This window comes from Leptopilina boulardi, unplaced genomic scaffold (genome assembly GCF_019393585.1).
Source record: "Leptopilina boulardi isolate dan_hultmark-lab unplaced genomic scaffold, ZJU_Lbou_2.1 LbouV2_325, whole genome shotgun sequence".
NCBI lineage: Eukaryota > Metazoa > Arthropoda > Insecta > Hymenoptera > Figitidae > Leptopilina > Leptopilina boulardi.
Window position 1 is genome coordinate 6078696 of NW_026137891.1, and position 26108 is coordinate 6104803.

Genomic DNA, 26108 nt, shown 5'->3' on the forward strand with positions numbered 1-26108 from the left:
GTACAATGGTTATACCGTAAGCTGAAGGTCATTAAAATCTCAAAGATAATTAAATCGCAGTTATAATTCGTGTCTTGACCTGTTTAAACGTCATCAACATTCGCGAACTAAAAAATTAGAAGCTTTTTGTCATTTTATTTTAATTTTTACTTTTGTTTGTTTTTGTTCCAGAAGTGTTCGAAATTTTTAAAACCGGGTACGCTTAAATTTTTATATAGAATTTGTTTTAAAAAGTATATTAAGGGCATATCAAAGTTGACACAAGTATTACAAACTTTTACATGCCCTTAATTACATTTTCTATTTAGATCATTCTTTTAATTTTTAATTATCTATTTTTTTATGTCGTAATAATTTCATTGTTTTTTCATCGTGTCAATAATTAATATAAAAAATTAAATTTTAATAAATTAAGGGCATGTTAAAGTTGTCACAATAAGTTTATTTCATTGTTTTTTCATCATGTCATTAAATTAATCATAGAAAATTAAATCTTAATAAATTAAGGGCATCTAAAAGTTGTCCCGAGTATCACAAACTTTTACATACCCTTAATTATATTTTCTATTTGAAGCATACTTTTAACATTTAATTCCTCTGTTTATTTTTCTTATATCGCAATAATTTGATATATCATTGTTTCTTCATTGTCCCATTAATTAATCATAGAAAAAAATGGGTGCAATTTACGTAACTAGGGGAGAAAATTGAAGTGGGGTATATGGAATTTTTTCGATTATTATTTTTATTTATTTTTTTTTTTGCGAGCAAAAGAGAACAGCGACTCAAAGCGACAAAAGAACAAAGGGAACAATAATGACAATAAAAAATGATATAATAGGACAAATAGGTATGGCCGCGCTGTATATTCGCGGCGAGGACGTTTTCGAGAGTGCTCGCGGTCGGGGATCAGCGGATCGGATCGCCCAGCGGGGGATTTCTTTGGGTCATGCAGGAGAGTCCCATTCTTTCATATATATATATATATATATATATTCCATTCCTTCGACCTGTCTCTCCTCTCATGTCCCACCCCACCCCCTCACGGGACTAACCCCCCCTTTTTTTCTCTATGAGGGGTCGAGACTTTGGTGTATACCACCATATAGGCCACTTCGGACTCACGAGACTAATAGCTCGCTTTTAACTTTATACTCTTTTCCCTCCTGCAATTATATTCCATTTTTTTTCCAGCACCGAAATTTAATAATAATTGTTCCTCATAAATTACGTAACGCCGTATTTTTTTTTTTTTTTTTAGGGTCGGTATTATTTTGACACAAAATTTTATTGTTATCACTTGTAAATTGTGATTTTTTTAATACCAAAATAGATGTTTAAAAAATTAATTACCTAATGGAAAAAATGGATTATTTAAATGTTTTATATTAATTTAATCTGCAATATTTTTTGATATTAATACTATATGTGTAAATTGTAACTAATATTAATATTTATTTGATTCAAATAATCGGTTACGAAAAATTTCGTGTCAAAATAATATACCCTTTTTTTACATACTCAAATGTTTCACAATATATGTTGAAAAAAATCGATCTTTAGTTTCAATTATACCGTTTTAATCACAGTTATATTGTTAAAACTTTTGTTGATTTTTACTGTCGCCATAAACATGATTTAAATATGGTAAATATATAATCTTGAAATTTTGCTTTTAGCTGCAAAATTGGCATCGTTTTAGTATTTTGAGTGATTTGAAAAATAGTTAATGCGGAAAATTGCAACTCAAATGATAAAATATATATATATATGGGATGGCAAAACCTTTTTACTCAATAGGAGAGTAACACCCTGAGGCGAGTAATAATCCTCAAAGGAATTGCAGTTTAATGATAACGTTCAGGAAAACTGGTACAGTTGTTGGAATCTTAATCTTCAAATAAGCAAAAAAAAGTGTATAATTTTAGTTGAGTTATAAAATTGATAAGCATGAAGTTTCATATTTGTGCAATTTAGACATCAATTTTTACGTTCATTCCGTTATACAATATTAAGTGCATGTAATTATTTATATTAATCGTGTCAGAAAAGTCGGAATTAACAGTAGTTGTTTACTATATTTAAAAATTAAGTTTCAAATAGTTTTAAAAAAAGTTTTAAAAAACGTTGAAAAGAAATTTTTAAAATTAGTTTACAATATATTAAAAAAAATGAAATATGATTTTTTTTGCCCCGTATATATAGTAAGGATGTGTAATTTGAAAAAAGCGTTGATACCGCCACAAGGAAGCCCCTTAAGTTCTCATCGTGGTCACATATACACTATATGGTTTTTCTGGTACGGCAGGATACGAGAGTATTAAATTATAAAGAACGGGTCGTTTGTGCGAAATGCATTGTGACCACAAAAGTCGGGTCAAATGTCCAATATAGGAAGGATGTCAGGGATTTGTCAATTTGTACCGCGTCTCCATCCCAGCGCCTTTTTAAAAAAATATGCCAAGGTTTTATTTCTTCTCAATATATCAAAATGTATATTCGAATCGATCATATAGAAATTTTTATATATAAAAAAAAGAAACGCGTCATGAAATTTTGAAACACTTTCTTATATAAATATGGCAAAAGTGTTCAATCAAAATGTCAACATTTTTTTCTTATTTTATTATAGAAAAAAATTTTAAGTTAAATAATTGGTTATTTTACTATAAAATAAATATTTATAAATAATTTTTATTTTAATTAAATAAACAGTATTTGAACCAATAATTTCTGTATTAAGTACCATTTAATCGTATTAAATACTGTATTAAGTACCATTTAATAGACTCAAATAATATTTAATACAAATAAATATTTATTTCTCTCTAAAGAATTAGTATAAAAATTTTAAATAATTTGAATTAGAGACTCACTTTTCGCTTTTGTAGTTAAATTTTACTAGTTCGATGGTACAACAAATTTTTCTACTATGTTAAATTTTACTAATTCAAAAACAGAAAGTAAGTCACTAATTTAAATTAGTTAAAAAATTTACTAATTCTTTAGAGAGTTGATAATAGTCAAGTAATCGATTATTTGAATGAAACAAATTTTTTTTTCTATATACAATAAAATAGAAAAATAAAAAACTTTTGACATTTTGATTGAACAATTTTGCCATTTTTCACTTATTTAAAAAAAATGCACCTAAAAAATCATTTTACAGGTTTTAATTTTTACTATACTAAAAATTGTAAACATAATCCCTTTAAATTCTTTGATCATTGCTATATGTATGTGAGGGTCATTATTATCTCTTTAAATACGCCTAAATGTGAAAAAGACTTAATTGGAAAGAAAACAGATATTCATTAGGCTTTAAAAACTACACTTATAATCTTCGTTATACAAAGTTGCAATTTAATATCTCGCTTCTTCTTCTTCTTCTTCTCATATAAAAATATGCAGAAACATATATATTCAAAAGTATTCGGATTATTATACACAAAGTTGAATATATATAATAATAACAACCAAAATAATGTGGTTTAAAAAATGACGAAAAAAAAATTGTCAACATGGTGCAATCAAATGCTGTGATTATGGAATGTCTTTGGTATCATTAATTGGTGAACGGTGGCTCTTTAGATTTTTAAATTATAATCATTCCGGGGATCATAAGTTGTTCACAAATATGGTTGGGAGAAGACACCGTGCGACCCTCTGAAACTTGTTCGTTATATACCCAATACAAATTTCACACAAAATAATATTCTAATAAAGAAACACACCCAGAATATTTTTTCTCATTTTTTACACTTCATAAATTGTCCTCTAGGAAATTAATAGAAAATTATATGCCCCATAGGAAAATTAGGATTGATTTTTCGAAAATTTATTTATTTTTGAAAATATATGAGAATTTATGGTCTAAAAAATTGCAAATTGTAGTAGGTTGAGTGTAATAAATCGACAATTTTTTTCCCTTCTGATGATACAAATATATATGTACTCTGAGGAATCTTAGCAGCATTGAGTTCCTGGCATAATCTTCGAGAATAATGTGGCCTTGGACGGCATGATAGATCGGTTCAACGAGTTCACGTGGTTGGTAGCGCTATGGACATTGACTTTGGAATGAATCGTGAGAAAGTTCATTTTTCGATGTAAAGTCGAGTTTATATGCACTTTATTGAATTCACAGTCACGTCTTCGCTATACGGAATACATACAATATAGTGACCATCACAAATTCCATTATCACAAGGTAGCACATAGTGATTAGAATGTTTCTTGCATTTTGCATCAATTCTCTCTCTCTCTTTGCTGAAAGGAATGAGTAAAGTATGTGTCAATACATTTGTGGCTATATTGTCCTCTCGCAGACTCAAGTGACACAAGAGAAAATGAATAATAATTTCTTTGAACAGGTGTCGTGTCTGGAAAACAATACCGAGAATCATTTTAGCAGATTCTTTTTGTTATTGTCACTGATTTTCAATTCTATTTCGACTTGTTGGGTTATCGAAACTGCGCATCTGTAGTAAAAATTTCGAAACAGTAATCTTCTATTATTTTCGATTCTACATTGAGAAAAATATGCTATTGAATCAACAGCATTTCTGCTAAAGGCATAATAATTCTACAAAGTATATATTTTTAATTATTAACCCGTCAACACGGCACAAAATAACCTTCTATAAAAATGCACATAAACTCAATTTAAAAGGCACTATAATACATTCTTAGTATTCGAAATGCATGAAAATCCCCGAAAGTTCATATAACAGAAATTCCAATCGACAGAATTTCCGTTAAACAGAAGTATTAGGTATAGCAGATTTTTAGTTTCACAGAATTTTCATCCAACACAGAAATAGAATTTAACAGAATTCTCACCCAATTAAATTTTCATTTAAAAGAATATGAGTGTAGCAGAATTTTACTCAAGCAGAAGTTTCGAATAGCAGACCTTCTATTGGACAGAACTTTGTTTGGGCAAAAATTTTCATCTAACAGAATTATCATTTAACAAAAATCTCACCTGATAGAATTCTCATTTAACAGAATATGAATGTTGCAAAACTTTCATTGAATAAAACAGAATATGCTTTTCAACAATGGCTTTGTTCTGTTCAATGAAAGTTCTGCAAAAATCATATTCTGTCAAATGAGAATTCTATTAGATGAAATTTTTGTTAAATGATAATTCTGTTAGATGAAAATTCTGCCCAAACGAAGTTCTGTCCAATAGAAGGTCTGCTATTCGAAACTTCTGCTTGACCAAAATTCTGCTACACTCATATTCTTTTAAATGAAAATTTAATTGGGTGAGAATTCTGTTAAATTCTATTTCTATTAGATGAAAATTTTGTGAAACTAAAAATCTGTTACCTTATACTTCTGTTTAACTGAAATTTTGTAAAATTAAATTTCTGTGGATTGGAATTTCAGTTATATGAACTTTCGGGGATTTTAATGCGTCTCCTTTATATTCACTTTAGTTGCAGCGCACTATTCCCTAAAAACGGCGCTAGTATCGCTAACTCTTGACGTCGAAATAAAATTAATAAACGGTGACAATTTTTATTTAAAATTACCTAATCCTTAGAAAATCTTTACGCCACAAACAAGTTTGATTATTGACAAACGAACATTTATTGAATAGGAATCTTTCTTCCGATAAGATAAGGGTATAAAAAAAAGATTGATCAAAGCATCAGATTTGTTATGTATTTTTTTTCTGACTTTATCGATACATTTTGAAAGTGGCATGTCATTGTATGACTGTTGGAAGAAAATACAATCTGTATGTGTGTGTTCGAACAGAAGAGATTCGTATAGCGCCATCTTTATCCAACCCTGGTGGTCGTTTTTTTTCATTCTTTTTTGTGTGCCAGTTTTTGGTTTGATAATTCGAATGGGAAATCAGGCACCAGACTCGATGAATAAGATCGACCATCTTCCTTTCAGGTTTAGAATGCATATACTGTATATATATAAGTCCTCCACCTGTGTGCGAGGATCGTGAATCGAGAGAGATGGTATTCACAACCCAATGCTTTCTCTGACAGTTTGTGGGTTATACCTGTTGTTTGATTCTGATTCCTTCGTACGATAAAAGTTAGAAACGATCCAGGTCGATGAATCCTCCTTTTCAGAATTCATTCTGAAATTAATACATCAATATACAAATAAATTTAACTTCACCCCGAATTCTCAAATTTGGAGGTCTAAAATCATAATCATTCTTAATAAAAATTGTAACAGAATAGGTAATTATTTCCCCCTTTTTATTTATTAGATTTGCTATTTTTAAATAGGCCTGTCTATTAGGATTACGTGGGCAACTTTATTGGAATGTTCCGCTTAGGGTATATCTGAAAAAGGTAGACACACACGCGGGAAGGTTAGTTTCTTTCGTTTTTTCGTTTCGAAAGAATTCTTAACATGCTGTGCCGAACTGGATTCAATATAAAACTACATTTCTTTCTATAAATCCCCCAGAAATGTTCATGAAAAAAAACTGCAATATATTTTTATTTTTATACAATTTTAAAATTTCCTCTTTTTAATGAAAAGCCTTACTAATTTCTTCTATGATCGTTTATAATAAGCGTTAAACTATAAGGAGCACTTAGTAAGGAAAAAAAAAATTACTCCTACCGGTTGAATAACTGGTTTTGTGTCCTGTCATAAAAAAAGATTGGTTGAGCTTGTCATACAAATTGTCATACCGCAAAAAATTTATCACATATTAAATCATTTTTAGTGTCTATAGAAAATATATTTTCATCTATAAAATTCCCAGACAATATCCTATAAAAAATTGTATTTGTATCTTTTTTAGGTATAAAAAAACTGTAGAAAGGAAAAACTGTGAACAAATAAAATGTTAATTTTATTTGAGAATAAAAACCTTTTTTTTAAGTAAAAATTAAATACCTTTGTCACCATAATTTTGTCGAACTTTCCAATATCTCTTAAGGGAAATAGTAAAGAAAAGATACGTTGTTTTTTAATGGACTTTCTTATGAAAATTGAAAAAAGGACCATATCCTATCTGAAAAACAATTATGATAAGACCAGTGTCATATGTTGTATATTATATACATAAACATGATTAAAATACGACCTGGGGTTGAAAATATGAACAAGGAAAAAGAGTTTCTAATCTAAGCTTCGGATCAGAGGGAAAAAAAATGTCCTCTTGACTATTTCAGGTTCTTAGACCCCTCCATAACATAACGATTAGCTACGGAGATTTACAACTATTTCGCATTTTTCCCGTTTCGTTTCTTTGAATCCTGCGGTGACAACCAACATTTTACAAAAATTTTATTTTCGAATTGTCTTTTAATGAATTTAATTGGATTTTTTAAAATTTTTTCACAGGTGCGTGTAACAGTACTGGACAAGAATGATGTGGCACCAACTTGGGGTACAGAGCCTTGGAAATTTGAAGTTTCTGAAGAAGCACCGCCAAATACAATTGTCACTGTGTTAAAAGCTCATGATCCCGATTCAATTGGAACATTGACTTACACTTTGGTATCAAATCCAAAAAATGAAAATACAGAAAATGATAATTTATTGCAAAATACACCGTTTAAACTCGATCCAACAACTGGTCAACTTCGTTTGGCGGAAGCATTGGATAGAGAAACAAAAGATAAATATGTTCTTCGAGCTCGCGCTGACGATGGAGTACAACACACCGATATCACCTTAACAATTGTGGTGAGTTTTTTTTTACTTTTGTATGAAATAGAAACAAAATCAATAAGTGGAATTAATATTTAATAGACTGAAAAAAATTTATTTCATTCAAAATAATTGGTTACTTGATGCAACAAATACAGGGATTACTGGTTTGAGTGCAGTTTACTTGGTTCAAATAAAAATTAGTTGATATAAAAATTATTTGATACTAATAAATTATTTTTGATAATAGTTCAGTACCAGATTATTTGAATAAAATAAATTTTATTTTTCGCTGTACATATAGCTTGAAATTTATATATTCAGGTGACCAATCAAAAAAATGATCCTTTATTTAAGATTTGAATTTCTGATATATATGATATGTATAAAATTGTTTTGACTTTCAAAGAGATCTCTTTATTCAGAATCATTGATTGGGGACAATTTGTTACACTCTTTTGATGTCACACAATTTCTATTGAGAGTCAATTTTAGCAAACGGAAACACTAAGTCTGATTTATGATTGGTTTCGCTTATCAGCTTGAGATATCTTTAGCATTAGCGATCACAACGTTATTTTCTCTACTCATATATATATGAGCGGCACTACCTTTCGATGTGAGATCAAGTACAAGACCTACTTAAAACATATATCCAATCTTATTGCATGAGTAATAATATATGTTAAACCAGTCTCTTTCTCTCTGTCTCTTTTTCCGCAAGAGAAATTCACTTCAACCTGACCTTAACCTTTTCGATAATCCGCTTCTGTATATATATATAATGCTTTTATTTTCAAGTTTCAATTTTGAAAAAAACAATTTTTATTTATTTATATGTGACGCTTCAAGAGAAAAGGGACCTTAAACAAAATTTTAGTGATTTTACCTTGATAAAATAGTTACTTTTTAATCAGGTAAAATCAAAATTAGTTTTTGAATTTTTTGAATATAAGACAAACATAAATGTGTTGTATTAAGGGGATGTCAAAGTTACTGCTTACATGGAAATTGTAAAAAGTATCCCCACTTTGACCTGCCCTTAAGAGTTGATTCTCTGTGAGTATTTTTACATCAAAAATCACAATAACCTAAAATTTTGTTTCTTCTCTCGTGGAGCGTCACATATTTATCATTTATATCTATTTATTTAGTGTAATGCAAACGGTATGAACCTTTCCCAAGAGTGTGTTATAATAATTCATAATAAAATCGATCAAAAATGAGAGAGGCACGAAGACTGGCATATCTATCCGCGTCAGAACGTCACAACTTCGTGACCTGGAGCTTTTCGTGCTAAACGCGAAACTATACGGCCGATTCTGTACCGTGAAAATCGCATTGAGTAATAGGCAATACGGATAGAGCAGGAAGTCGCGGATGACCTTTCAGCCCCTGAAGGCACTGTTGATCCCGCGTGGGTCGATTAAACTCGTCGCAAACTCCCGCAGTATCACCGAACAATCAGCCCTTTTATCTCACAGCCCCTACTCTCTCTCTCTCTAAAAAAAAAGAATCTCCTTTAATCGCACGGACAGAAAATAATTTCGTTCCCATAAAGAAATTGACCTGATAATCTTTATGGCACTTTTTCACGATTCTTTTTTTCATAACGGAAATATTTAGTATCTATATGTAAGTTTTTGAATAAGGTTTTGATTTATCGAATATGGTTTCTCTCCTTTCGCTTTTAAAGCAGCATCGGGAGAAAAATTATTTTTTTTTATTCTCAAAATGCATAGTTTCAAATTAAAACAATTAGTTTGATTTTCGATGCGTTTCAAAGTGAGTATCGCTACTCAAAGAGATTTTTTCAGTGAAACAAAATTTGATGCTTGTTAGCTAATAATTCATTAGAAGCATTTGTAAAATTTTTCAGATAAAAACAAAACCAACTTGCAAAGGTTTTTAACGAGCGAATTCAGTGCGGCATGGAGTACAATCGCAAAAATTTTCTTTATGACATTTAATGGTTGGAATTCTTTTAAGATCCACTCCAGCATTGTCCGCGCCGATCTGTCCGGGGTCTCTTAAAGGCAAAAGGAATGTCAGTCCGATCATAGTTTGCTCTTTGGGTCCATGAAAGAGGACCTTTGCCGACAGTTGCGGAATCTCTTCTCTCTCTCTTTCTCTCTTCTTCAACCCTTTTCTTCCTCACTTTGCTGCTTCTTCCTCCTCCTCATCCTCATTTTTTTTTCTTTTTCATCATCCTCAACTTCTTTCCCAATCTCCCCCCACCCCTTTCTCGTCGTCTTCTTTCCCTCTCTCCCCCGCCCTTCATCACGGCACTTTTTATCACAGAAACTTCCCTATCCTCTTTTGACAGCGTCTTCCAAAGACCTCAATCAAACTGGACCCATCGTTTTCGTTTCCTTTAGCCCAATGTCACACACGCGGCCTTTTTCTAGAAAGCATTCCTTTTGATGAATATCCCGAATATTCTCTATATAGTTGAATAAAATTCACACGGGACACAATTTTCTGGAATGAATTCTTTCCTGAGAAAAACGGGCATTACAAAAAAAGAATATCTTGCAACAATAGTTTCCGTAGGTTATATACATTTTGAGCTTAAAAAAATGTTTATTTTACACTCTCTGAATCTGAATTAGTAAAAATGTTTACTAATTTGAATTAGTGACTCACTTTTTGCTTCTGAATTAGTAAAATTTTTCTAATTATTAGTAACTGTTACTAACAATTAGTAAAATTTAATTTATTCTAAACCTGAAGCAAAAAGTGAGTCACTAATTTAAATTAGTAAACATTTTAACTAATTCAGATATAGAGAGTAGAAAGAATGTAATAGAAAGAATTTATTTTCTTAACGAAATTTCATTTGTTCGAATTTACATTTAACAAAATTCTTAAAACGCCGAGTTTTTATTGTACAGAATTTTCATTTGTCAGAAAAAATATTTCGACTAATTTTCAGTAAAAAATGACTAATTGATATCAGAAAACTACTAAATAATTTATTAAAGTTTACTGATTGAATATAATAAATGAATTGGTAGTTTTTCATATTCAGGCAGTTTTATACTCATTTTTATTCATTTTTTTACTACACTGAAAAAAATTTTTCCGAAATCTTCAACTACCTTTGGGTAGTTAAGTGAAAAGAAGTTAAAACAATTACTTTCTTAGTTAGTATAACAATGTTTGTGTAGTTAATTTCATTATTTCTTAAGAAGTTAAAAATTAGTAGTACAATTAACTTAAAAATGTAGTTAGAATTTAAAACTAACTACAAAATCTTATTATATCAACTACATTCTTAGTTATTTTAACTACTTTTTAGTAGTTAATACAACTTTTAAAATTGAGTTGAGGACCTATTGTACTATACAGGGTATAGTTAAAAAGTAGTCAAATCTACTACTTATTTTTTTGAGTGTAAAAATTAGTCAAAACGGTTACTAATTAATTTATTAAGCAAATTAGTAACTGTTTTACTAATTCTTAGTCGAAAATAACTAATTCTTAGTTCAAAATAACTAATTCTTAGTCCAAAATGAATAATTAATAGTAGAAAACTACTAATTAATTTATCATTGTTTACTAATTAAAAGTTTTTCCTTTTTAGATATTTTTTGATAAAAATTAATAAAAATAGTTATTAATTAATTTTATAATCTAATTAGCAACTTTATACTAATCTTAGTCAATAATGATTAATTGATAGTAGAAAACTATTAATTATTTTAATCTAGTTGACTAATTTAATTAGTAGTTTTACTAAATTGATTAGTAGTCTTACTAAAGTGATTAGTAGTTTTTATTTTTAGTCATTTTTTACTAAAAATTAGTCATAACGGTTACTAATTAATTTAATAATTGAATTAGTAACTGTTTTAACTAATTCTTAGTCAAAAAGGCCAATTGATAGTAGAAAACTACTAATTAATTTATTAAAGTTCAGTAATTGAAATAATAGCCTTACTAAATGAGTTATTTTTTTCTACTAACAATTAATATTTTTTTAATAAGATTTAGTCAAAAACTGTTAGGTACTATTTCATTTAATAAACGCATCGGCTCAGTTGAGAGCAAATCTGAATTAGTCACTTTTGGACTAATTCAGATTTGCTCTCTAAATTTGAATTAGTGAAAAGTGAGCTACTAATTCACATTAAAAATTTTTACTAACGTTTAGTAAAAAATTACTATTTGATTTAGTAGTTTAAATTTTTTTTTACTAAAGTTTTAGTAAAAAGTGACTAAGAATTAGAGAAAATTCTTACTAATTTAAATTAGTGACTCACTTTTGAGTAATTCAGATTTAGAGAGTGAAAAGTAATGTAAATTCGAGTAAATAATAATTCTGTCAAATTCCTCAAAATCAAAAGTCTCTAGAATGAAAATTCGTCTAAATAACAATTTTGTTATATAAAAATCTTATTAAATGAAATTTCTGTTTAATTATAATTTAAAAAAATAAAAATTCGATTATTTATGTAAATTCCATATAAAGAAATTCTAAAAAATGAAAATTCTAAGAAATAAATTTTACAGCTAATTAATTTCTTTAAAATTAAAAATGAAAAATTTAGTTAATGAATTTTTGTAATTAATTATAAACTTTTATTTTCAGGTAACTGACACAAATGACAATGCACCGGTATTTCAAGCAATGGCCTATTCTTTTGATGTACCGGAAAATATGCCAAGAGGAAGTCGCGTTGGTCAAGTGATTGCAACGGACGCTGATGCCGATGGTTTGAACAGTCAATTAAGTTACGCCTTGATTTCCGATTGGGCTAACGACGTGTTCTCCCTGAATCCAAACACCGGAGTATTCACGCTTACAGCAAGTCTCGACTACGAACAGGTTGGTCCTTTTCTTAATGATTAATTTTGTCGTTTAATTGGTCCCCAAGACCCCAAACCTGCGTAAAATCCCTTGTTGACCGTCCAACGGAATTGAGTCTCTTCGGACTTGTATAAATATTTATTTATTTAAATCAAACTTGGCGCATTTCACGCCAAGTGTAAAAAAAAACCTACATACTCAATCTTCAAGTTAAAAAAAATCCTGTTTTTAATGCTAATTTATGAAAAAAATACATTTTTTTTATTTATATAGATGCGTTAAAAAGTATTGTTATTTTTCTCTGGCTGAATAATATAAAATTAATTCGACAAAAAAAAAAGAAAAACGAATTGGTATAAATCGAAGCTGCATAAATTACCAGAAGATATAGTCTTGAAGCGATGCGCGCAGGTTTTTACGATCGTTGAAAAGAAGAAGCGCATAAAAGTGCAAGTATAAAGTCTGGGCGCTCACCTATTAAACCACCTCTTTGGTTTCAAAATAACACGGGTCTAGAATTTAGGGTTTTAACTCTGATCGACGGCATGGCAGCTCGACAGACGTTTCTAATGCCAGTTCAATTCTCCGAGACAAGCCAAATTCTCACACACACACTTTGAAAAAAAAAAATTCACTCAAGTATTTATTATCCAAAGAGAAATTATTCCCTCAGACATAGTGATTGATTTCTTTTTAATTTATCCTTACCGCAATATTTTTCCACTTTGTTTTTTTTTCAAAGCCTCATTAAAACTATTCTTTAATCCAATCATATTTGAAAGGATTATTAAAATCAAAAATGCAACGGGACTTGAAGGGTAATTTTTTTTTTCGTCACTAGAATATGTTTTGAGGTGTCTAAAAGGACTAACTACTCGATAATCCCATTTCTGATTTCTTAATCCCTGAATCGTGTAACAGGCTTAAAAACGAAGAGATAAAAAAAAGTGGGTGCAAACAAGTCTAACCGGCAAGGGAACAGGGGCAGAAGGCCGTTTATAGAACCCTTCATCAAACTAAATGCCCTTCGAAATCTTTGGCGATACACGCCAAGATTATTACTGAGAGAGGGAGAAAGTGAAAGAGAGAAAAACATATTGTCTATGTGTTTGGCAAAAGCGTCGACAAAATCAAATGGAAACAGAGAAATAATAAGGTGCTCTCTTCGAAAATCGGTCCTTGTAAAATCGTTAAGTATAGAGTTCAAATGGTCGATTATCGAGACCAAGTTCCGCTCTTCTTTTTCAAAACGACAGGTCTCTCGTAAATAAATATGGATGCAGATATACTACTTTAAAAAAAAGAAAACCCTTGCATTTAAGTCACGTGACTTTAAATCAGTTTTTAAGACCAAAAATGCATTCCAACGGATCTTTTAATGAAAGACTCTGTTTCACTTGTTTAAAAGATAATGTTACAGTTTAAGGATCGAGATTATTAAGACTAGACCCTAAGTTTTAGTAAATATATCTAAAAATTGAAGGTTTATTTTAATGAAAACATTTATTTTCACAAAAAACGTGTAAAAAAATATGATTTTGTATCAATTTTTCAGGCCTCGAATTATATGACTTTTTTTTACATTTTTTACAAAAATTTTCAAACAAAATAATACGTCTTTTTTCAGTGTAAAAATAGGGTTACCACGGGTCAGCGAAATCAGGAAAAGTCAGGGTATTTTATCCTTCTGGAAAAATTTAAAAAATATTTTCATTAAGGTGAAGAAAAAAAAATTTAATTTCTGACTGGAAATCAGGAAAAAAGTGAAAAATGAAACAAAACTTTTGTGGCAACAAATTTTTAACTAAATTTATTCTCTAAATTAATTATTTTCAATAATTTTAATGAAATTCTTCACAAATTTAATTATCTTAATTTTTAAATTAAAAATAAAATTAACATTAAATAAAATTAAAAAATAAAATAATAAATAATCACTTGAAATTCAATCAACTGAAATTGATAATTTAATATTAATTTTCAAATTAAAAATTTTTAAAGTTCAATTTTTGTCTGTAATTTCTAATAAATTCTTCTGCAACAGAAATCACTGAAAATTTCAATTAAAAAACACTTGAATTTTAATTATTTAATTTATTTTCAAAAATCTGTATGTCAAATCTTTGAAAATTCAATTATTTAAAAAAAAAGATTAACTAAAATTATTTGATAAATTATTTTAAATTCTGTAAAATTTAATGATTGTTTGGAATTTAACAAAATCTTTTGAAATTCAATTATTTCTAAAAATTTCAAATGTAATTCCTCCAAAATTCAATTATTTTTAATAATTTTAATATTTCTTAAAAAATTTAATTATTGAAAAAAGTTTTAAATAAAAACTCTAAGAATTATTGTTGTCAGAAATTTAGAAAAAAAACTACAGCAGTTTAAATTTGCAGAAAAATTTCAAATTTTCTGTAATTCAATTATTTAAAAAAATTTAATTTAAAAATCTGTAACACATTTTTTTTTTGTTAAAACAAAAAACTATGCCAAAATTTTTAATTCGAATAAATTGCTTAAGGGGATGCGAAAGTGGTGACACTTTTAACATGGCAGCATTTATGTAACACGTAGCGTAACTTTGACATGCCATTAAATTCCACTTCAAAAAATTTTTTAAATTGAAGAATTTTTTTTTAGAAAATTGATCTACTTAAATAAAATTTTGAAAATTTATCTTAGTTTGATTCTGAAATATTCGAAATAAATTTTCTTGATAATATTCTTGTAGAATTATTCTCATTAAGAAATTAATAAAATTGAATTTAATATCTAATAACATTAGTTGTTTAAAGTAAAATATTTTTTAATTGATTAAATTTAATTTTAAAAAACATCGATTTATTCCACTTTTTTTGAAATGTAAATTAACTTTTTCTGTTTCTTAAGGGCATGTCAAAGTCGATATGATTTTTCCATTAAAGCTTTATGTGAAAATTGCATTGATTTTGACCTAACCTTAAATTCCGTCCGAGGCCTGATTTTCGTATATTTAAAATTATTGTATATTTTGTAATTAAAATATTTTATTTTTTATATTTTTGTAATAAAAATTATTGTATATCCAAAACTGAATCTAGGAATAATTGTAATTGATTTAATTGACAAAAGAGAAAAAGAGTTGAAATAATATTTCATCAGAGAATACATATAAATTAAAACAGGGCTTGGTATCTCCTTAAAAGTATTTGATATAGATAATCTTTTAGGGAGTATAGCTATATTTGCGAGAAGACAAAGAAGAATATATAGTGCCGTTCATTATATTGCGATATGTCAAATATTACGATTTTGCCGTATAATATCATTTTCTCTCATTGTGTGTACCATTAGCGACACACACACACATCATAGATCGAATCTTAAAACAACGTTCATATGAACAACGGCATTTAAATTTATCAAAACTTTTATCCGAGTAGTCGAGAAAGCAACTTGGCTTATTGTCAGTGACATTTTTCATATATACACTCAACGATTTCACCCGCTATTACATTTATGAGTCACCGAACAGGATTATAAGGAACTTATTTCTTTGCTATTTTCGATTTGACATAAATAGAAATCTAGAAAATAAAAAAACTTATGCCACACTTTTTTCGAATTTTACAATATTTTAATGTAGATTTCTGTATTACCGACTGATAAACGATTATAAACGAGTGTTTCATAAGTAGGTGGCGCAGCATTACTTGTCACAATCTAACATTTCATAGAAATTAAAATGATAAAAAGCCAACGAAAAACGAAAAAAAGTTTTATACAGAAAGAGAAAAAAGAGAATACGAGAAAGTTGTGCTATTTGAAATGTAATTATTATTATATTGTAGAAAACATTACTTTCTTGAAGACTATATAAAGTTTTAGTTTGTTGCGATTTATACCAAATCGTTATTCGCTTGGCGTTTATAAATATAGAAAAGAATTTCAACGTAGGAGAGCAATATCTCAGATACAGAAAAGCAAAGCACGCAACAAAACAGTGTTTTTATTTCTCCTAGCGCCACTGTGCCTTAGATTTGTTGCCACTAAAATACCAATAAACCCACGCTCCATACGTCTGACACGCTTTACTCCCGATATACACTGTTAATTTATTGAAACTTATCGACACTGAATAATTGACAACGCGCACGGCCAGTTAAAATCAAGACTGCCTGAATAAAATTGTTTTCAATGTCCAATAAATTTATTATTATTAAAGAAATTACACAATTTTAATATTTATAGATATATTCTTTATAAGGAAATTATTCAAACAGCCAGAGATAACAATAAATTGTAAATTTAAATAATTTTTTTTTTTAAATTTCAAATATTAATTTGAATGAGTATCGCGAGCATCTTTGTTCTGATAAAAAAAAAATGATGATGATTCTTGATCAGGTTCAGCATTACATTCTTGTTGTCCAAGCAACGGATGGTGGAATTCCTGCTTTGTCATCCACAGTCACGGTCTACTGTAACGTTGTCGATCTCAACGACAATGCACCAATTTTTGAACCAGGACCCTATGCCACTGAAGTTTTGGAGAATGCCACAATTGGTACAGCGGTATTATCAGCTACTGCTCAAGATATGGATTCATTGGACAATGGTAAAGTTGCCTATGCAATTGTCAGTGGCGATGAGAACAATGATTTTGATATTGCACCAAACGGAACTGTCTTTACGAAAAAATTACTCGATCGTGAGAAAAAATCTCTCTACAGTTTAATATTGAGAGCCAATGATAGTCCACAGTATCCTGCTCGTGCTCTCTCATCAACTGTGCAGGTAAATTTTATTTTTTAATTGTAGAACAATTTTTTTTGTTGATAAAAAAATAATAATAAATAATAAAAATTGTCCTACTTTTTGCAGGTGACAATCGTTCTTCTGGATGTAAATGACCTTGCACCGGAATTTATATCACCGAATCAGACAATAATAATTGAGAATGCACCCTCAAATACGGTGGTGATGGCAATTAAGGCCGTTGATCGCGACGAAGGACGAAATGGTTATGTCGAATATTCTTTGGATGAAAATGGATTTCCATTCACTTTGGGAACAGTTGATGGATTATTGCGAGTTTCCGGTTCATTGGACAGGGAACAGAGGCCAAATTATACGCTACAAGTGTCTGCTCGTGATCGAGGCGATCCACCAAGATCATCTTCAACAAAAGTCACCGTAGTTGTTCTTGACGAAAATGATAATTCACCGATTTTTGATCCACGACAATATTCAGCTACCGTTGCTGAAAATGCAAGCATTGGTGCCAGCGTTCTTCAGGTAAGTCGATTTTAATATATAATTAAAAAAATATATTTTTTTTCTTTTGCTATTATAGACTCATTGTTAAATGAAGGGTGCGGTTGAGATAATATTGAAATTCCGTAATAAATGTTTATTTATATGAGAAACGATGAAACAATATCTAATTGTAATTTTCTTTCTCTCGGAGCAACAAATTGCACAATCGATTAATATCGATTATTCGTCATAATAGGAAATAGGGTCAAATCATTGAAAATTAAACGGATCTAAACTAAACTGTAATCAACTATTTCCTTTTATGTCTGTTAATTAATTTCTATGTGTTTTATTTATGTCTTTAATTTATATTCCTGTATAGTTTGCGTCAAAGTTAATTATTTTTATAAGTATAGTTACAATAAATGTCGGAACATGCAGGAAATAATTCACAATCGTGTAATAATTTTTCTAATAATAATTTTTGTAAATAATAATTATTTGCAAAGATTATTAAATCTCTATATAGAATAATAAAATATATAGTAAAATAGTAAAATAGATAAATAATAATTTTTGTTAATAATAATTATTTACAAAAATTATTAGATCTCTATATAGAATAATAAAATAAATAGTAAAATAGATCAACATAAGTAAATAGATAAATATTAATTTTTGTAAACACACGGAAAAAAAATGGAAAACAAAATAATAGTAAATTCAAGCCTCGAAATGATTTTAAGGAGCAAAAAAAAGTCGTTTTAGACGATTTACATTTTAAAAAAGTCGATTTTTTCAATTTTAATTAAAATTTAATTAGTTAATAAGTATTTTACTTTAAATAACTAATGTTATTAGATATTAAATCCATTCTGACAACAATTTAGTGTTTTTATTTAAAACTTTTTTAAATAACTGAATTTTTAATGAAATATTAAAATTATTAAAAAAAATTGAACTTAGAAGGGGTTATAGTTGAAATTTTTAAAAATAATTGAATCTCAAAAGATTTTGTTAAATTCCAAACAATAATTAAATTTTACAGAATTGAAAATAATTTATCAAATAATTCTAGGTTATATTTTTTAAAAGTAATTGAATTTTCAAAGATTTACCATTCAGATATTTGAAAATAATTGAATTCCACGTGATTTTTAATTAAATGTTTTTTATTTTAGTTGTTGATGAATTTCTATTAGAAAATACAAACAAAAATTCAATTTCATAAGTTTTTAATTAAAAAATAATTTAATATAATTGAATTTCTGAAGAATTTTTATTAAAATTATTAAAAATAATTAATTTTGAGAAAAATTTTAGTTTAAAATTTGTTAAATAATTGAAATAAAGAAGATTTGCATTATATATTAAAAAGACGTATTTTGATTAAAAATTTTGTAAAAAAAAATTTGAAAAAGTCGCATCTTTTTCAAATAAGTCGAAGAAAGTAGTATTTTCGAAAAAAAGTCGTATAATCCGAGGCTTGTAACTTTTAATACTTTCGTAGTAAAATCTAAACTGTCCGGAACTTTTGCACATTTTTGTTAATTTTACTCCGTAAATAGTAAAAACTATATATTATTTCCAGAGTAAACTTTACTAAAAGTTAAAATTGATTTCATTGTATACCCCTTAGGGGTCTTTACAATTTGCTCACAACTTTTATTTAACTCTTTGAACTCAACAAACTCTTAAAATTGCGGCTGTAGACCGACTTTTATTAGAAGCACTCGCATTTGCCTGGACTTTTGGCCAGGGGAGAGGAAAACTACAGAGTAAACTTTACTATTTCAGTACTATAATTTTTTTTATTTTTGGAGCAAAAAAAAATCCGCAGAAGTTCCTGAAAGTTTATATTTTACTTTGTAAATAGTAAAAATTACTTTATATTTTTTTCCGTGCAATAATTATTTACAAAAATTATTATATCTCTATATAGAATAGTTAAATAGTAAAATAGATAAAAATAAATAAATAGATAGACAAATAATGATTTTTGTAAATAATAATTACAAAAATAATTAGATCTCTATATAGGATAATAAAATATATAGTAAAATAGATAAATAATAATTTTTGTAAATAACAATTTTTTATAAAATTTATATGTCTATATAGAATAATAAAACATGTAGTAAAATAGATGAATAGTAAAATTAGAAAATTGGTATTAGGTTTCAGCAACAGACCGTGATGAAGGTGCAAATGGAAGAGTTCGCTATAGTATCGTACTTGGCGATGACAACCGTGATTTTACAATCTCAGAAGACGGTGGAGTGATTCGTGTAGCGAAAAATTTAAATTTCGAACGAAAGTCTAGATATCGTCTTACAGTGCGAGCTGAAGATTGCGCACCGGAAATTGGAGGAGTTTCACGTGACGATACATCTGAAGTTATTATCACTGTTTTGGATATTAATGACAATGCGCCTGTTTTTCTCGATTCTCCCTATTTGGCTCATGTTATGGAGAATTTGGTACCACCCGGCGGAGGATTTGTGATCCAGGTATGTAAAAAAAATAGTTTTTTATAAAAAAGATAAATTTTTTTTCATTTACTTCTGAGTTTAATGTTTCTTTGAAGATTTTATAAATTCAAAAAAAAAAATTCGAAACTTGGTATTTGTGGCAAATTTAATATAAATTTTACTTTAGGTTCAAGCCTACGATGCCGATACACCGCCATACAATGATCAAGTTCGCTATTTTTTGAAAGAAGGTGACACCGATCTTTTTAGAATCAATGCCAGCACTGGAGATATTTTTCTACTTCGACCATTGGACAGGGAATTAGTGTCAGAATATACCTTGACCCTCGTCGCAATGGATACCGGTGAGTAAATTTAAATTCATATTCCAGGAAAAAGAAATGCGACTTAAATTTTATATTTTGAAAATATATTGAAAGCGTTGAAAGTTAATTCATTTTATTTTTTATTGCTAAAATAGCTAATTATTGAAGAAAATAGATGAAGAGTATAATGATAGGAAAAATCAGATTCACTAATGCGTTTGTTTAAAGGTTGCACTTTAAAGTGCGTGTCGCGATGCGTGCACGATAGGTGCGTGTGCAGGTATAAACATGAGGAGAGTGGCCTCCTCTCTTTCGAGCGCAGAAAGAGAGAGAGGTACTACAGATATAGATGGTAGATAGACACACACGCAGCTTCAAGGAAAATAAACCATTAGAGGAAATAGGAATGCAGCATTTCTAAACTTTAGGTTCCTTTCACACATTGCGTTTTTCTACCCCTCTTTTATATTATCCCATCGAATCTTTGACAATTTTTTTAAATTAATACACTGACAAAATTTTAGTACTGTACGAATCGACAAATTTCTATATTCAGTTAAAAACTGTAAATATTTATTGAATTTTTCGTTTGGGGTCAATTTTTTCAGTGTACAAAATTTGAGAATTTGACGAGAAAAAAAGAAATGTGATGGAAGCAGACCACCAGGTAGTAATGTGTGTAATAGTCGAGACTACTTTTTTCTACATATAAATTCCTATTAATCAATGACTGAAATTGTTGGGTTGGGTTATTTATAAAAGAAAATTATACGAGATTAAGATTAACTTGCATATAAAGTAGAATACTTTGAGGCACATTTACAAGGGTAATGACACTTTTTTTCGACTTCCTACGAACAGAGGAATGTTTATATATATAGTCTAGGGAATGACGAATTATGTATTAAATAAGAAGGATTGGATAAATGACAAGGTAACGGAGTCTTGCTGGGAAAGGCTGTCACTACTGAAATTCCACCTTCTCTTCGGGAGGGAAAAAGAGAGAGAGAGAGAGACGGAGAGTGTGATGAAATCTTGATTCAACTAAATCACAAGTAGTCACGCCAGACTATTCAATTGGCACATGCATTAGAATTAATACTCTCTCATCTTTCACACAATGTCTTTGAACTTGAACCAAATCCCAATTTATTTAATTCTCAAGTAAATAACAGAATTTTTTTTTCCTAATTCTGTGGTGAAATTCTTGATCCAATCTGATAAACTTGATGAATATCGTTTGGAATATAAATAAATAAAATATCGGGAATTTGTCTTGAAGAATTTGCAAATTGTTTAAATGATAGGATAAATATTTATCTTGAGATGAATATACAACTGAAATTGCACGCACGTTTTCACGTATGTGTGGAAAGAGAAATATTTACTGAAGTTGTAACTGTTTTTATTTGAGTGGAATTTCCGTCCATTAGCTATAGCACCTGTGTCCTGATAATAGAGACGCACAACTATTAATTCCAAGTGGCATTTTTTCGTTTCTACGGGTACAATTCTTTGCGCTGTGTATAAAATATATTACGCGAAACGTCGAGTATCAAACGTATAAAGAGAGAGAGAGAGAAGAAAATAACCGCGGAGTTATCTGTACATCAAAAACCTCGCGGCGACCAATACAAGTTCTCATATTATTCTTCTTTCCACATAGGGAGAGAGAAAAAAAAGCTTCAACGAAATATTATTTCGTTTAATTAATTCGTTATCGAAATTCTTATATTGGAATCTAGAAAAGTTTTAGATTTTTTAATTTAATGATATAATTTTTTGTAGATAAAATTTTGTGTTTCGTGAGATACTATTTTGGTCCAGTCTCATTTTCTCGTTATTAGACTTTTACTCTCGCTTTTTCTTTACGAGCAAATATTACAGAAAGTGCCATAGACCTATTCTCATTATACATGAAATAATCAGCATTTCTTATCTTCCAGTTGCCTTAAAGTCAATCACTCGTATATTAAAAACTCTTTTTCCAGTATGTACATATACGTGTTTTATGTAATACCATTATATGGTGAAATATATTCCTTAAGAAAAAAAAATTTATGACAATTTCTCTTGAAATTTTCTCATATTTATGTAATTAAATTACGATTTGGTAACATTGAGAATTTTTTAAAAAGAAATTAAAATTTCGTTAAGGGTTGGAAAAAATGTAAATTTCTGGAGGAAAATAAGTATTTGGAAAAAATTATGAATGTTTTGGTGAGGGAAAAAAAATGAGTGAATGAGATATTTCAATACACTCTAGACGGTTTTACGTCTGTGTTCCCAGAGGCGATTTTTTTTTTTGATGCTCTGCTCTTTTTTTCTGTTTTTTTTTCTTTCTTGAGGCGCTCGTCGGCCCCGAAGCGAACAATACAGATTTGCAAGCGCGATAGGTCATTGAATCTCATTTCCCTTCGCATCTTGCGTGTGACTTACTTGTGGTCTCGGCTCGTTCCTACGTGTGAAGAAGAAGGTACAAAACGCAGAATGCGAAGAATACAGACGGTCTCTCTGGGCAATAGGATAATAAGAGAGCAAAGGGTTTTGTCGCACACGGCTGGCCTATTAGGGTCGCCAAAGGCGGTATAAGATTACCCCCCCCCCCTCTCTCTCTCTCTCTTTTTTACTCTCCTCTCTGTACTATGCGCGACTATACAAAACTTGTAAGAGCATATTATATGGCTATGTTACTCGTTCGTGTATTTACCAGACTTCTCTTTTAGCAAATATTTTCTAGATTAGAGTGTTTCGTACATTGTCTTCAAATATGTTCGAGCTCTGTTTTTTTTTTGTTTTTTGCATGGAGAATAGACTACAGGAGACCAATCTTCCACTTCACCAAAGTGGTGCCAAGATTTGTTGAAAGTTCATGACAAGTACTCATACATCCCCATAGGTGGTGAAAGATTCGCATAGATACCACCAAGAAATATCTGTCAGTGTTTTCAATAACATAACCTGAATTTAATATTTTTATCCTGGAGAATGATTTTTAAATTAGATTGAAAATAAATAATTTATCCATTAAAAATGAAGATAAAGTTTAATTAAAGTTCCTAGATTTCGGCCAATGACGGAACGTCTTAGACATTTTTCTAACCAATGAAACAAATCGAGACAATTTTAAGACTATTTCTCAAAATAAGACACCCGTTTTTGCAATGAAGAGAATTAATGGATTTCTTAAAGTGGAGTAATGAGGATGACTATAATACAAAAAAAGGACTCTTGTATGAAAGAGAGTACGTGTTCACACGTTTAACCGAGGTAAACAAAATAAAAGAAAGAGGATAGTTACGCATTATACAGAAGAAGCAGAAGCAGCAGCAGCAGCTAACATTGGTTTGCTTATACTAGCTGCGGTAAAGAGCAGTGAAAACCGTTGTGGTAAGCAACAAGCGAGTCGAAGCAGGTCTGATGTGCGCGACCTTGTCCTGTCAGGCTCGTCGCCATTGTCCACCGATGCTGAACGCCTCCATCTGTGAGTTTAAAATCTCGTCTGTGTCCCTCTTGGCTTTTCTGCTCTCAACATACACACATATTCTATATATATACACGTCGTGGAGCAAAGTCAGCATCTCTAAAACGAGAAGAGGGCCCCAAAGACTGGTAAAGCGTTTGCCCTTCGGCCGAAGACTTTTTCCTTGTTATATGCGCTTCTTCTTTGCAAGATATCTCTTCTATTCGAAAACGAGAGAGAAAGAGAGAGATACTTCTTATATTCGAATAACATCACGGTAAAGCGATTCTTTGGAATTTGCGCGAGAGTCAAGCCCAAGTTTTATGCGCTCAATTGAGTCGCTCTTGCGCAAGAATAAAATGTCATGATTAGCCTTGTCGACGGTGACTGTACTACGTGTATAGTTGGACGAATTTCCGGTATAATTAGTTGACAGAATAATAGGGAGTCGAAAAAAAGGATTTTGAATTTTCTATCGTGAGAAACTGTAATTTAATTTATGTTTTTATGTTCAAGAAATCTCTAGTTCTTTTTTCACGTTTTGCTCAAGAATTTTCACCTTAACGCTGTCGTTTTTGAATTTATGTCCGTCATTTGTAATTATTGATCTCTCACCTGAGTTGCGACAGTTTTTCCGCAAGAGAGCTGGTATCGCTAAGAAGAAGCAGAATAGAAACGTAACCGAAATCGTAATCGCAACCGAAAGAATGAGTTAGAGAGGGATATTGTTTGTCCTTCTCTAGCTCATTATTCTGGTTGCTTTTGCAGTTACGATTTCGGTTACGTTTCTATTCTGCTCAAGCCTTTAATCATCATCAAAATTTTCCGAATGTACCCATCGAGTGAGTACTTATACTACGGTCAGGAAAAGTCAGGGAATTTTATAAAATATTTTTTCAAAAATTAATATGCCATATTTGAATCCTGTAAATTTCAAATGATCAAGTTGACAATATTACCACACAAAAAAATGAACTCATTTTTGCTGCATCTCATTATGATATCTGCATCAAAATGAGTCAACAGACAACTTCACGTTACTCAAAATGAACCCGTATAGAAAAACTGTAAAAACATTCGTTGAATGTGATTAATGCGTCGTATTGGATTTAGTGGCTAAAAGCAAGTGTTTCATACTAGATAATGAATAATTGGGGGAAATATATGAGGGAACAGAGAAACATTTCACAGTGGTTGTATTTATAAATTATTTTTAATTAATCTCGAATTTTTTAATGTAAAACGTAACGTATATAAGTAATGTACAGTAACGTCAACAAGATTACTAACCTAAAAATACCTTTCTTTTCTTTTTTAAAATTTTTAAAAAAACTCCAATACATAATTTTTCAATTTAGATACATTTTTTAAAATTATTAATAATAATAAAATAAGCTAAAACTTAAAACTAAAATTTTGAAATTTTTCAACCGTAGCAACCCCGGTAAAATGAAAATTAGTTTTTATTGAATTCGATCACAAACATAACCTAAAATCTTTTTTGACGTAAGGTCCCTTCTCTCTTGGCGCGTCATACAGACAATTCTTTTATAAGAAAAGTCAATATATTAGTAAGAATTCTCGTTTTAAAAAAACTTGACTGACAAACGTCCATCATCTCGATCCAAAAACACATTATTCACTCCAATTTAAAGATTATACACCGGAGAATACATAAAAAGAGTCGAGAGAGCATATATGTAAATATATAAATTTTCTCTTTACGCATTATTGATTTGGCAAGAGAGTAATGAAAGCCGCGCACATTATTATTCTCAAGTGAAATTTACATATAAGGAGCGACTAATGGGCTTTGAAAAGCAAAAGAGAGGACGATTACAATGGTTATATACATACATACATACATATAATTATGTTCACCGATACGGTGCACTGCCAAAAACTATTTCTGTGATTGGAGGTAGGACTCGAGGCTCGAAATATAGCATTTATTCACAGGGTATATATATATATAATAATCATAACGACGCACTTTAATAATAATAAGAGATCTCTTATAAGAGAGTAAAGTAGAATATAGCAAGCACGGTTATGGGACAAAGATGCATAAAAGCGGAAGATAAGGCCCCGAAATACCAGAAGGGGAAGCGGGACCAAAGAGAAGAAAAGAGAGAGAGGGACCG

The 26108-nt window shown here is 29.7% G+C and overlaps 2 protein-coding genes across 5 annotated transcripts in view; both read left to right on the plus strand.

Annotated features, from left to right (window-relative positions):
• LOC127284636 (uncharacterized) overlaps positions 1 to 26108 on the plus strand; it is a 188819-nt gene that overhangs the window by 99856 nt on the left and 62855 nt on the right. The gene's annotated exons all lie outside the window — the stretch shown is intronic.
• The window catches only part of LOC127284632 (cadherin-related tumor suppressor), a 100699-nt gene that overhangs the window by 58527 nt on the left and 16064 nt on the right, over positions 1 to 26108 (plus strand). For both annotated transcript variants that reach the window (XM_051310173.1, XM_051310172.1), the window contains exons 2-7: positions 7339 to 7683; positions 12242 to 12478; positions 16853 to 17242; positions 17330 to 17743; positions 19882 to 20214; positions 20363 to 20540. In XM_051310173.1, coding sequence (XP_051166130.1) covers positions 7339 to 7683; positions 12242 to 12478; positions 16853 to 17242; positions 17330 to 17743; positions 19882 to 20214; positions 20363 to 20540 — 1897 coding nt within the window. The remainder of the gene's footprint in view (positions 1 to 7338; positions 7684 to 12241; positions 12479 to 16852; positions 17243 to 17329; positions 17744 to 19881; positions 20215 to 20362; positions 20541 to 26108) is intronic.